Raw genomic sequence first — 13,294 nt, 5'->3', positions numbered from 1 at the left:
CCACCCCACCCCCCTTGACCCTTTTTCTCCATTCCTTCCTTCCCCCTTCTTTCTTTTCATCACCGCCTCCCTCCCTTCCCAAATTATTTTCCCCTACCTCTCTTTTCTCTTTCATCCCTCCCTCCTCCCATCTCATAAATCCACTATAATAAACTCACAGTTCAGAAAAACAGGACAAAACCAACAGACAATAGAAATCCTCCGACACATGCTTTCAGATATGCTTTTCAGTGTCCATGTTGTAGTGTGATACTCGGCGGGCTAATAAAGTCTCCGTGCGTCGGAGGAGTCAGTCATGAAAATAAGACAAATGGGATAAGTTTTCCTCTACTGCGTTACCCTATTTCAGCAAACATTCTCTTTAAACCTATCAAATATGCAGTCGTCATGCAAGCAAGCTAGACTCTATATTAGACTCAGCCAAATAGCTAAAAAAGACAAATAAATGGCGTTATGAAACCTGCAAAAACCTCTCTTATCCAATGACTACTAAATGAAGGGGAAACTTCCGCGTAGGACGGGGCCGAGCTGTCGTCATTCTAAAGTAAACTTTCCATACCCATTTGATAGCGTCACTTTTGGGTAAGTTCCATACTCTTCGCAAGTCTAACTGATAAAAGATAGAACATATTAATGGATTTGGTAACCTTGTACATGTCGATCCATTTGCTGAAATTAACTTATAAATACAGCTTTATCTAGGTATTTTGATTTCTGCTGAGTATCTCGGAATTTATCCAAACATATTGGTCAGTGCGATGCATGCTTGGCGCTCAGTGTCGGCGACAACTTAATCCTCTAAACAGACTCTCGATTATCAAAGTCATACTTTTGTTCATATGTTTGTCCCTTGATGAAAACTATCATTTGTCTACATCTAATTGTAGGTAACTGGTGAAAAACAAAATCCAACAGAAAGAAGACACCCTAATGTGGCGTTCACACCGTGTTGATTATGGCTCCTGTTTGAGATCAGACAGCGCTACAACGCGAAAAGTGAAAAAGTCGGATTAATATCCTCAATGATCTGGTATGTCCTATCATTGTCTGAACGCAGTCGTATACATTCGTAACAGAGTCCTACGGATCAGGAATGGTCCAGAGAGGTCAGCCAAGCACTTCCGACAGTTAGGTGCGTCCCGTAACATTCGGGAAACTCAGCCGATTTTGACTAGTCGGATTACAATTGTGTCGTAACAGATTCTGTTGTATCGGATCAAAATCGTAACAATGTCCTGTGTTGTCTGGACAGTGTCCTGTGTTGTCTGGACAGTGTCCTGTGTTGTCTGGACGGTGTCCTGTGTTGTCTGGACAGTGTCCTGTGTTGTCTAGATGGTGTCCTGTGTTGTCTGGACGGTGTCCTGTGTTGTCTAGACAGTGTCCTGTGTTGTCTGGACAGTGCCCTGTGTTGTCTGGACAGTGTCCTGGGTTGTCTGGATGGTGTCCTGTGTTGTCTGGACGGGGTCCTGTGTTGTCTGGACAGTGCCCTGTGTTGTCTGGACGGTGTCCTGTGTTGTCTAGACAGTGTCCTGTGTTGTCTGGACGGTGTCCTGTGTTGTCTGGACGGTGTCCTGTGTTGTCTGGACGGCAGAGCTGCCAACCTGAGAGATTAAGAAATAGTAATCTGCGATCGCTTTTTTACAAACATGTATTCATTACCTTTTATCGTTTTTCTAGTGCGTTTTCTAAACGTCTGAATGGATAATTTCCTTTTTTTCCTAGGAGAAACGTCTTCTTGCCCGTCCAGTTTGACACGTTTTTCCGCCATTTTACTTCATCTACAAACGTCCTTTTCACATTGAATTAACTCCAGCCTATCTCGAGAATCGATGCAAACGTACGTGTGTATCTGATTTGCCATTATAATACTGAAAACGGACATCGGGACAGGATTACGGCGAAACTAACAAAAAAAACGGAAAAAATCCGGATTTTTAAAAAAAATCTTAATTTTACTTGGAAAATCGTACTAGCGTAATTCAGACCTCAAAATCGTAATAATTACGCCTAAATCGTAGGAGTTGGCAGCTCTAGGACGGTGTCCTGTGTTGTCTGGATGGTGTCCTGTGTTGTCTGGATGGTGTCCTGTGTTGTCTGGACAGTGTCCTGTGTTGTCTGGACGGTGACCTGTGGATCCGGACACTGTCGTGATGAACGGGCATGATTTCGAGAAAATTTTGATTGTCGTTTCATGCCGTTTGAGTCGAGATTGCATCCAGATCTTGCCGAATGCCTCGGTTCACTGTCCGGTCACTGTTTGATCTCTGTCGGATCGCATTCGGTAGAATCGGGACGCTGTCGGGACAGGCTGTGAGAATCGGGACAGATTCAGCTGGACACAGCTGAATCGTCCGACACTCCTGAACAATATCTGATTGTTATCCTGATTAAATAAATTGTTTTTTACAAGTTTGTGAATTGCCCGCCACGAATCACAGGATCTTGATCAGACTTTTGACAAATTTTAATCGGGAATGGTCCTATCAAGGACGGCAGTAAAATCCTGAATGTGTGACTGAGGCCTTATGTCAGTCAGATAGCAACATCTATATCAATAGAATAAGGTTCTACCATAATATATACTCCTAACCTGTATAATACACAGCAGTGGGACTCATAATCATGTTTGCTTTCTAAAGGCTGCAGTGACTGTTTTCATTGGTTGCAAAATGATGTCACATGGTTTTTATTTGCAATTTCATCCTTCAAACTTAAGTTGCAATGTGACATGAAAATTTGCAAAACAAATTTCCCAGTCAGAAATTGGAATCATGCATGAAATACTGCTTTTCTGACACTGAATGAATGAATGAATTGCTAGTAACAGATTCTCCAACTTGTGATGGTTGATTATAAGATTATCATGTTAATCAACACACTTGTTAAACAATCAATCCTGCCTTCATAGTGTTTATCATCTGACTCAAGATGAGGTATTTGTAATTGTGACCAAAAACACATGTCTCCACCTTCATTAGTCAATAGTCGGTAATGAAGGTGTAAAGAATGCATACTTGTGAGCTTCATCATCAAGGTATTTTAATGGTCTCAAAGTTTCAATGCCCTAGCAAGATGTCACTGAAAGCACTGATTTGACTTTTGACCTAAGAGTGAAGGTCAGAGTGACCTAATTACAGTGCACTAGTACCGTACATGTTCTGTGGGGGATGCAGGCACACTTCAAGTGTATCAATATATCTTCAACAGTTATATTTATAGCAGCCCGGACAAGATCCCACAAACAATTTTGCACCTGTCTAACATTTGACACCGAGGTGAAAGACATGGTGGCCTAATCACTGTGCACTGTCCATCTTTTGTGGGTGATACAGGTATACTTCAGGTTTCATCAAGACACCTTAGCCAATTTAATGTTACAAGATGTTCTTGAGGAAAAAGAAAAAACACAACCAGTGTTAATGAATACAATGTATGTCTCTGTTCCATTCACAGTGGACGAATGCTTTGTGTAAGAAACATTGTAGACAACTAGTATAGTATTCCTTGGAGAACTTCTCTAAAATAGTAGTACATGTACCCAGGTACGGTCTCTAAAATGTTTTTGAATCAATAAATTTACTAACGGTAATTATGTTTATAGTTTGAAAAGAAGGACAATAAGTCACAAAATATATATATAAGTATAGAGCAAGATACACACTACTACAAGTACAGTGATTTACTGCACACTGATATCACGAAATAACTCACTTTCCAACTGTTAAACCATACACAAAATTAGGAGCATTTTCAGTGTTCAATACTATTCCATAAAGGGTTTTTTAGCATTTATACATGGTAACAATACAATACTCATCTTTTACCGTTATAATATACATTATTGTGCATAAACAATCATGTAACTATTTACAGTTTTTAAACACCCATTGTTTATGATTACATTATATCCCAATGTTTATAACAAGAATTAAACTTGTATTAACAGTTAACGATCATGCCATTATTTACAGATTACAAACAATCATGAGATAACCTAGTTTGTATCTTGGAGCTTACAAACAACACTCTGACATCTGATTGCTTATAAAATCTAACAAACTCTATAGGTTATTTGCAATAATTTGAAATTATGTGTAACACTGCAATAATTACAGTTGATAAACATCAATACAATGTAGTTTTGTCAATATATATGTATATTTTTAGAAACAACTGCAACAAAACATTGAAAAACACACAAATATTAGCCCCGGTTTGGACATTTATCAACAATACATGGAGTGTTACGCAGTGCAGAATGCAGGGATATTCATCACCATTACAACGAGCCAACATGTGTCTTTTGATATTTCTCCAGATGAAAGCGAAACACTGTACGGAATGTTACGATATCAATCACTGTGACGGTGGCCACAGCTGCCTCAGAAAGAGGCTGGACGCTGGTCGTTGGGGACAGTAGCTATATAGGAAGTTATTCTACATACAGGTCACCAGATGGAACACCAACGCACACCTGTCACACGGAGGCTTGGATCAGGGTTAAAGACATGCTTGTAAGATAACGAAGCACACCTGTCACACGGAGGCTTGGATGAGGGTAGGAAACATGCTTGTTAGAGAACGAAGAGTTCACCAGGTGAACAGATACATTACATGGAAATTACAAGGATGTCAGGTGTAATAGACACAGTGTAATTATGAAATACAGATCATTTTCTGTCTGGTTTAACTTTACTAGGACCCTTATTGCTCTCACTTTTCATAATGCATGTTATATTTGCAACAGAAACTTTATCTGAGATTGGTACCCAATGTCCAAAGTCACCATCTGATCCTAATTAGACAACAGGTCTACAAGGTATCGTAAATGATACAAATCCCCTAGCATGCACCGTGTGTTTGAGAGCATTCAACAATACATCTTGCCGACAGTATTTATAGTGAGTCATGTATACGTATAACAACTTATTCGAATTCTCTGATGACAAATTTCATTGTGTCTGTATATTTCTAAATTGACTTGCGATATTTATTTATTTATATTCAGGTTAGACTGTCAAAAAATAACACAGTATTCGCCATGAAGGTATGATTGTACAGCAAGGTTTGTAAAGCATGTCACATACAAAACAAACTGTGTCACAGCAGCAATACCAGACCGTATTAATACCAAACCCATTCTTATGATTGACAGATGAACGAGTCGTTCAGTGACGAAAAAGATTTTCTTTATAATCAAAACACAAACTTAGCTTGAGGTATTCTTATACCTTCTAATGTACTAGTTTGGTGAAAATTGGTCAGACATTACTGGCACTCCCCTTTTAGGACATTGTGTAATATGGACACAATTTTATGGCACCTGACTTCACCGACACACTGTGTTATCTAACCAAATGGTCCAGTCCTTCTTCAGTCAGTAACGTTAAAACATCTGTAATCTAGACGTATAGCAGAGCTGTGAATTTTACCATATTAAGCTGAAGAGGACAGGATAAAAACAGCATCTTTTATATCATTTTGACATAAAAAGTGTGTTCCAATCCAGAAAGGCATACTTTAAATCCCAACACTCCAACCTATATATTTCCCTTTTTTTCTCTCTTGACCCATGATTATGCATCTTATTTCATTGTTTGCAAATGAAGGATCATAATATTGAGGTTTTTCATGACATTATATTTTACTTCAGTATTACATGAATCTTTCGCCCAGTCAAACTTTCTCCCTTCACTGGTAAATTCCATATTCCCTCAGCGTTCAATTCCCACCTCACATGTAATTATTATATATAGTGTGTTGTGTATCGTAATTACTATATATAGTGTGTTATGTATCGTAATTACTATATATAGTGTGTTGTGTATCGTAATTACTATATATAGTTTGTTGTGTATCGTAATTACTATATATAGTGTGTTGTGTATCGTAATTACTATATATAGTGTGTTGTGTATCGAAATTACTATATGGTGTGCTGTGTATTGTTATTACTATATATAGTGTGTTGTGTATCGTAATTACTATATATAGTATGTTGTGTAGCGTAATTACTATATAGTGTGTTGTGTATCGTAATTCCTATGTATAGCATGTTGTGTATCGTAATTACTATATATAGAGTGTTGTGTATCGTAATTACTCTATATAGTGTGTTGTGTATCGTAGTTATTATATATAGTATGTTGTGTATCGTAATTACTATATAGTGTGTTGTGTATCGTAATTACTATTTATAGTGTGTTGTGTATCGTAGTTATTATATATAGTATGTTGTGTATCGTAATTACTATATAGTGTGTTGTGTATCGTAATTACTATATATAGTGTGTTGTGTATCGTAGTTATTATATATAGTATGTTGTGTATCGTAATTACTATATATAGTGTGTTGTGTATCAATATTGGCTGTTAGGATAAATATGCCCTTGTAATCGAGGGCAAAAAGGGCGAAAGTTTAACTCCGGCAATTATTTCCTGACCTACAATTTTACAGTACTGAACATGTACAGCTATGGTTTTCTTCCTACATCAGTACATGATGTAAATCTATGAGTAAGATCTACCACCCAATAACTCCATCCATTCGATCAGGATCAGTTACATCACTTCAAGCTTCATTGAGGTCTCTTCCGTGGTTTAAAAGTTATGGTCCAGTCATGATTTCAATTAGAAATTTGGTATTTTATTTGACCTTTGACCTTGTTATGACGTAAGATCAAGAATCCTGCCTCGTTACCGCAGACATTAATTCAATCCAATAATTACAATTGGCATGGCCAAGAAATTAATTGATACCAATTGAATTCTGTAAAAGAATCTCCAAGTAAATGAGGATTAAAACCCGTCATCATATGATTGTTTCCATCACTGAGTTAGGAAGAATAGCTGTTGGTATCTGTATGACATTCCCCGATTCACCTATTTTACTGTATGACGTTCCCCGAATCACCTTTTTTTACTGTATGACGTTCCCCGAATCACCTATTTTACTGTATGACGTTCCCCGAATCACCTATTGGTATCTGTATGACGTTCCCCGAATCACCTATTTTACTGTGTGACAATCCCCGAATCACCTATTTTACTGTATGACGTTCCCCGAATCACCTATTTTACTGTATGACGTTCCCCGAATCACCTATTTTACAGTATGACGTTCCCCGAATCACCTATTTTACTGTATGACATTCCCCGAATCACCTATTTTACTGTATGACATTCCCCGAATCACCTATTTTTACTGTATGACATTCCCCGAATCACCTATTTTACTGTTTGACGTTCCCCGAATCACCTATTTTACTGTACGACGTTCCCCGAATCACCTATTTTACTGTATGACATTGCCCGAATCACCTATTTTACTGTATGACATTCCCCGAATCACCTATTTTACTGTATGACATTCCCCGAATCACCTATTTTACTTTATGACGTTCCACGAATCACCTATTTTACTTTATGACGTTCCCCGAATCACCTATTTTACTGTATGACGTTCCCCGAATCACCTATGTTCCCCGAATCACCTATTATACTGTATAAAAATCCCCAAATCACCTATTTTACTGTATGACGTTCCCCGAATCACCTATTTTACTGTATGACAATCCACGAATCCCCAGCTGTAAACAGTTTTGGTAAACCTTTCATTCCACTTGTAACATTAATTTGATCTAAACTGATCAATCTATTGATTATGACACTGGACAATATGTTCACAAACCGGAGACGTTAATAATAGGCCTACACATTGTCTACTGCTGATAATTTTTTCTCTAAACTGGCGGCCATAAAACTTTCCGTAAACAAGGACACAGAGCGCCACCTGATGGAAGATTTTTCTCTCTTTGACCACCTAATCGTCTCCAGAGTCGTAAGGGAAGATGAAAACAGCATTGTGAGGTGTTCTGTTCTTTTGCAGAGTTTGGAGTGTTTTTGGAGCAGGGCTCAGGCTAATCACCCGGCCACTCGTCCTGACCGGGTGAAAATTGAAAAGGACGAGTGGAATTTACAACACACTCGTCCCGGTGCCGGGTCAATATTACTGAAACATACACTAGATCTGTCGCCTAAATATTGTGATGAATAATCAATGGAACACTTTTTACCAAGTAACTTTCGTCACAGCATCGGAAGTAAACAACGTAAACATGCCGTTTTCATGCTTGTCATAAAGATCACCTGAGCGCTAGAATCAAAGCGTCCTGAACGATGTACTGCGGGGCCCAACTGCAGCAATCGCAGCAGGGAACTAGACTACATAATGTTCCGTAACTAATCGGAACGAAAGATGGAAGTGAAACTTTACCCCTTTTTCACAAAAGGTACAGTGTTGACACGATATATTTGATGAATGGAAATCAAACATATGTTGCTAATTATGATGTGTAGTAATTGTATTTACGATAAATTAACTTGGGAGTAAATGCAGTAACAAATAATTTACGTTGACACTTCGGCAAGGGTTCAGAAAAATCACTGACGGTGCCGATACGTTAGGATTTATAATGAATATATGCACACTTACAGTAATACTTATGTGTGTGGGACGATATCACATATGTCATATTCGTATATATAAATTAATGGTCAATAAAGTTGCCACGATATAATTCCTGTTTCTGTCTTTGATTTTTATTTCCGTTCATGTCGGAATATAACGAGTCCAGATTGGCAGATATGTGTGACATACCAAACTTGTTGAATTTATTGAATTTTTTTATAATCTCAGGTGTACAGTAAAATTTCTGGAGTGCTGATTTTTCATGACACTAGGCACAGTGCCTAGTGGTTTAAAAAGTTTAGCCTGAGCCCTGTGGAGGATGAATAGCTCAATTGCAGGGAATCTCCAGTGGCTTGCATTAAGATGGGCAGGTCTGAACTATTCATACAGTCTTCTGCTGTATTGAACGTCAGTTTGAATTCTAATGTTTTTTATATAAATTTTTCAACAAGTGGATGTTTCCTAATGAGCAGACTTCAGAAAGAATATATCAAACACAAGGGTTGCCTACCTGATAACGTCATTGCCACGGATTGTGAAGGGGTCTCCCGAGCTGCTCATCCTCTCGGCCGCTGCCTCGCTACATTTTGCCGTTGGGCCGTACTTGGCCAGGCAGTTAAGAATGGATGACAGCAGTTGCATGAGGCTAACTGCCACTAAATCACAGGGAAGTTTACTCGGGCCAGAGGAGCTGGACGACAGATTGGTACCAGAATACCCGGAAGCTGGACGCTTCTGCTCCTCTGGTAACAGGATCTGGGGAGAATAAAAGATATAAGTAACTATGCTTAATTAAATATTTCTCATTGAATATTACACTTAAGTCTCATCATACACTGAAATTGCTGGGATCATGAACATCTTGAGATATTTAATACGTCAGAGTTGAAATAAATAAAATTAGCCTGCAGAGAAACCAAAATATCTAAGGTCCAGATATCAATGGTGATTTTCTGTTAACATTCATATAAAAAATTATAGGTTCTGGGCCTTTGTTTAGGGAGTAAGAACATTTTAAAAGTTTTCCCAAAAATGTTTCAGAAAGTACTAACTGGAATCACAAGAATAATCTCCTTGCTTTATGATGGAAAGGTTAGGGGATCTAATCCCCAAGTTGGAGACAATTTTGTGACAAAGGCAGATTATAAAAGATATATTTCTATTATAACATTTCGCTATATAATAAGTGGGCAAGCAATTTCAAGTCAGAAAAATGTTGTACAAATTGGAGCTTTTGTTCGTTAGAATGTGGTATTGACAATTTGTTATTACGGTGGCAATACACTTACCGTGAGTCTATGTATGAGCAGGTCTATGACAGTGCCCAGCTTGTTACTAAATAACATGTAGTGACAGTTGTCATAGCAACCTTTACAGGCCTGTCGGAACACGGAACACGTCAGGACTAGAGACCTGGAAACAGCAAAATAGTCAGGGTGTATAATAGTGGTGTGGGTCCTTTTCCCAGGACAATTTGGAAGGATAACAAATACATGTTTCCTTTCTATGACCATTTTTCTATTCTCACAATTTAACACTTGCTTATCTACACAAAACTATCTCCCACTAGGTGCAGCTTTCCCCACCTTGGAGGTAAGACAGAAAAATCTCAAACTAAGAGGTAAGATCCTTAAATGTCTTCCCTTTGCCGAGGGCCAGACCTTTAATTATCTAACCCCAAAAATATTTTGTCTTACTCCAAAAGACGGGAATGATTATTTTTCTCCCACTTCAAACATAAGTGGTAATTTCATGAAATGTAAACTTGAATTCATAATTTCCAGGAAATCAGAGTTATCTTTCGTGATCTGCTATTGTTAATATGACGTCAATGCACTGGTGACGTAACCTCATATAATTGTAATACATGCATCGGGGGAATCCCCCGTCTTTACCCTAGGGTAAAATAGGAATATATGTCCCTGGCTGCAAGTGTGGATATCTCTGTCTAATGGGGGCGACAAGCTGACCTGTCCTGGCTATAACAGGAGACACACCTGTGATAAGACAGGTGACATGATTATCCAGCCTAAGTGATACAGAATTACATGATTCTGTCAATCACCTGGGAAGACTCCTCCCAATATAAATGTCAGAATATACAGACAAGCCATCTTAGGTCAGTTGTTTGCAACATGATTTTTTTTGGTGATAAACAGGGAAGTAGATATCCCTGAATATTTATACAGTGAAACCTGTCTTATCCAACCTTTGCAATTTTGATATCTTTTGTAATCTAACATAAAAAATAATCCCATTTTTGTCCCACAGAATATTGAATTAGACAGGTTGCGTTGTATATAAATCGCCATTACTGTGGGACAAATGTGATATTTGAGATAAAGGAAGTTTGACTGTATTAGTTAAGTTCATGTGTGATACACTTACTTGGGAGGTAGCACGGAAGGAAGGTGAAAGGCGTTGACATCCACAGTCTGCAGGATTCGGCCCAGACAGGTCAATCCTCCGAGGATCCTAATACTTGTCTGGTCAGCAGCGACCTACACAACAAAGAAACATTTGACAATGAAAAACGTGTCTGGTCAGTCGCACCCCAAACAGCCAAATAAACTTTTGCTTTGGAGATTTCTTTGTCTAACATTCAAAGAACTACTGAGGGCAGCCCTTCAAGTTCAGAAATTATCCAATCAAGGCTTTGAATACGGGAGTTTTGAAGAAGGTACATCAAGTTAAAAAATGTTCAGAGCTAACATTCTAGATAAATTTAGAAATTCTCAGGGCTATCATTCCAAAGACTTGTGGTGAAATTTTGAGACTTTCAGGGTGATCAACAATCTAGGGATTACCATAATGAGACTAACCCTTCAAATGTATAACCTGTACGAACAGAAGTTCTGTACTTATATGATAATCCAATGTATTAGCACTGTAGGCTAGTCTTCACACAATATGAGTATATTACTAGTCAAAGGGAGATAACTGAAAAACTCTCTCCAGCAAGATTGGCATCCAGTTTATGGAGTAAACAATGCAGATTTTTTAATAAGAAATTTGGTAAACATGTTTAGCCCAGGAGCCCTTAACAATGTGGAAAATTCAATCTCAGATATAAATCTTGTAAGTGCCACATGCTGTTGTGACAAAGGCTAAATCAGATAGGATGTAGCCACGGACAATGGCTACCAGATTTCAGTCATCTCTAGTGACAGTTTGTCAATTCGTAAACATTTTTAATTCTCTAGAGAACGGCTTGTCATTAACGGAAAATTAACAAAAAAAAATTTCAACTTGTATTTGTTGAGTAGTTTTCCATAGCAGCTATTTGTCACGTTCTGGTTCCAAGGCTGGAAGCTATATTCATAGCACAATTGAAATGCTCACCTTTTTATCGAGGATACGGCTGATCTCACCCAAGGCACGATCAAGGGCCGATACTTTGTTCTGGGGCCACGGCCCAGTGTCGGGTGCCTGAAGGTATTTATTGATGTCACGTACCACCTTCTGTAGCCTGTCATACACAAAATATAGCATCATAGAAAACTCACGTCAGGTTTGCTTCCCTTAACACAACAAATACTGGCATGGACTTATATAATTTCACTGCCTGATTCGATTTATTTCAGAAAAAAATGTGTCAGGTTGTCAGACTTTTCTAACACTGTGAAGGAAAAAGAACAAATATTGGACAAAGTTTTCATATTGTTTTACGGCCTATCCTCAACAGTCTCTAATCATCCAATTTGTTTGATTAAATTGTTTTTCTAAAATTAATTTTCTGAAATCATCTAGTGTGAGTTAAACCCTTACTTAATCCAATCTGAGGTATAAATGCCAAAGCTATAAGAGCAACTTACAAAAAAATCAACAAACAAAAGACAACATACAAGATTGCATTACATATGATCAAACAGTAAAATGATATTAAATCAGTATCATTATATTTTGTAGTTTAAACTTAGACTATACTGTCCTCCAAATCCCCCAAACCATCAGAGTTATTCCATTTAATACCTGGGTAAAATCTGACAATACACAAAACACAAACTTACTTGGCTTTATGTGTCGAGTCAGCGTTGGTGATCTTCCCCGTCAGGCTGTTCTCATATTCCAAACCCCTGTAAAAGGAAGAGATGTTCAGGGCTGTACAATTCCATTGGTCCGGTGCCCTAGACTTGTACATTTTATGTGAGGCCTAGTGAAAGTTTTCAGTACTTGCTATGAAAATATAAGTTGAGCTAGAATTACTTGTCAAAATCTGCTTACAAACTAATACACTTAATTACGATAGTGAATAACACTAATGTTTAAAAGAGGTCAGCCCATTCCCTACCTATAAGAGCTAATAAATGGGATTTCTGATTTCTGATCCAACTTACCTGATAAAATTAACAATTTTGGACTGGGTTACTTTCACTTCACCACACAATGAAGAGTTGAACAACACCTTCAGAAATGGGATGTATTTGTTAGACTATCACGTACCTTGTTATCATTCTCTGCCGTAACTTCTTACAGCGTTTCTTGAGTGATTTGAGCCGTTCCTTCTCCGACACAATTTTGGGATGTGTGCTGTTGGTCGGTGCATCGACTATATGTTTCAGGTTGAACGTCTCCTGTAAAATAAACGTGTTACATGCAACGCTTCTGTCTGTTAGCCGACTCTGTTTTTAGATCACCACTTTTCATTATCTACAGCTTATTCACATGGCTCATTTCTGTAAATGCACATTTTTTCACTGATTTTGCATTTACTAAATAAGCAGGTCGAAAATGACAATCTATGAAATTCATACAATGCAGCATTGTCAATGCCAAAATTTCACACTACAAATGGTTTTAAATGATTGAAATACAAACATTTCC

The 13,294-nt window shown here is 38.0% G+C and overlaps 1 protein-coding gene across 7 annotated transcripts in view; it reads right to left on the bottom strand.

The window, feature by feature from the left end:
* Positions 1-13,294, bottom strand: part of LOC110455990 (S phase cyclin A-associated protein in the endoplasmic reticulum-like) — a 108,034-nt gene that overhangs the window by 50,641 nt on the left and 44,099 nt on the right. For all 7 annotated transcript variants that reach the window (XM_021506488.1, XM_021506490.1, XM_021506491.1 and 4 more), the window contains exons 18-23: positions 12,914-13,044; positions 12,481-12,546; positions 11,813-11,939; positions 10,859-10,971; positions 9,760-9,883; positions 8,982-9,226 (exon numbers count right to left, since the gene is read on the bottom strand). In XM_021506488.1, the coding sequence (XP_021362163.1) occupies positions 8,982-9,226; positions 9,760-9,883; positions 10,859-10,971; positions 11,813-11,939; positions 12,481-12,546; positions 12,914-13,044 (806 nt within the window). The remainder of the gene's footprint in view (positions 1-8,981; positions 9,227-9,759; positions 9,884-10,858; positions 10,972-11,812; positions 11,940-12,480; positions 12,547-12,913; positions 13,045-13,294) is intronic.

The sequence above is a fragment of the Mizuhopecten yessoensis genome, unplaced genomic scaffold (assembly GCF_002113885.1).
Source record: "Mizuhopecten yessoensis strain PY_sf001 unplaced genomic scaffold, ASM211388v2 scaffold8449, whole genome shotgun sequence".
NCBI lineage: Eukaryota > Metazoa > Mollusca > Bivalvia > Pectinida > Pectinidae > Mizuhopecten > Mizuhopecten yessoensis.
The sequence above is the reverse complement of the archived record's forward strand: the minus strand, read 5'-3'. Positions and strand labels throughout refer to the sequence as shown.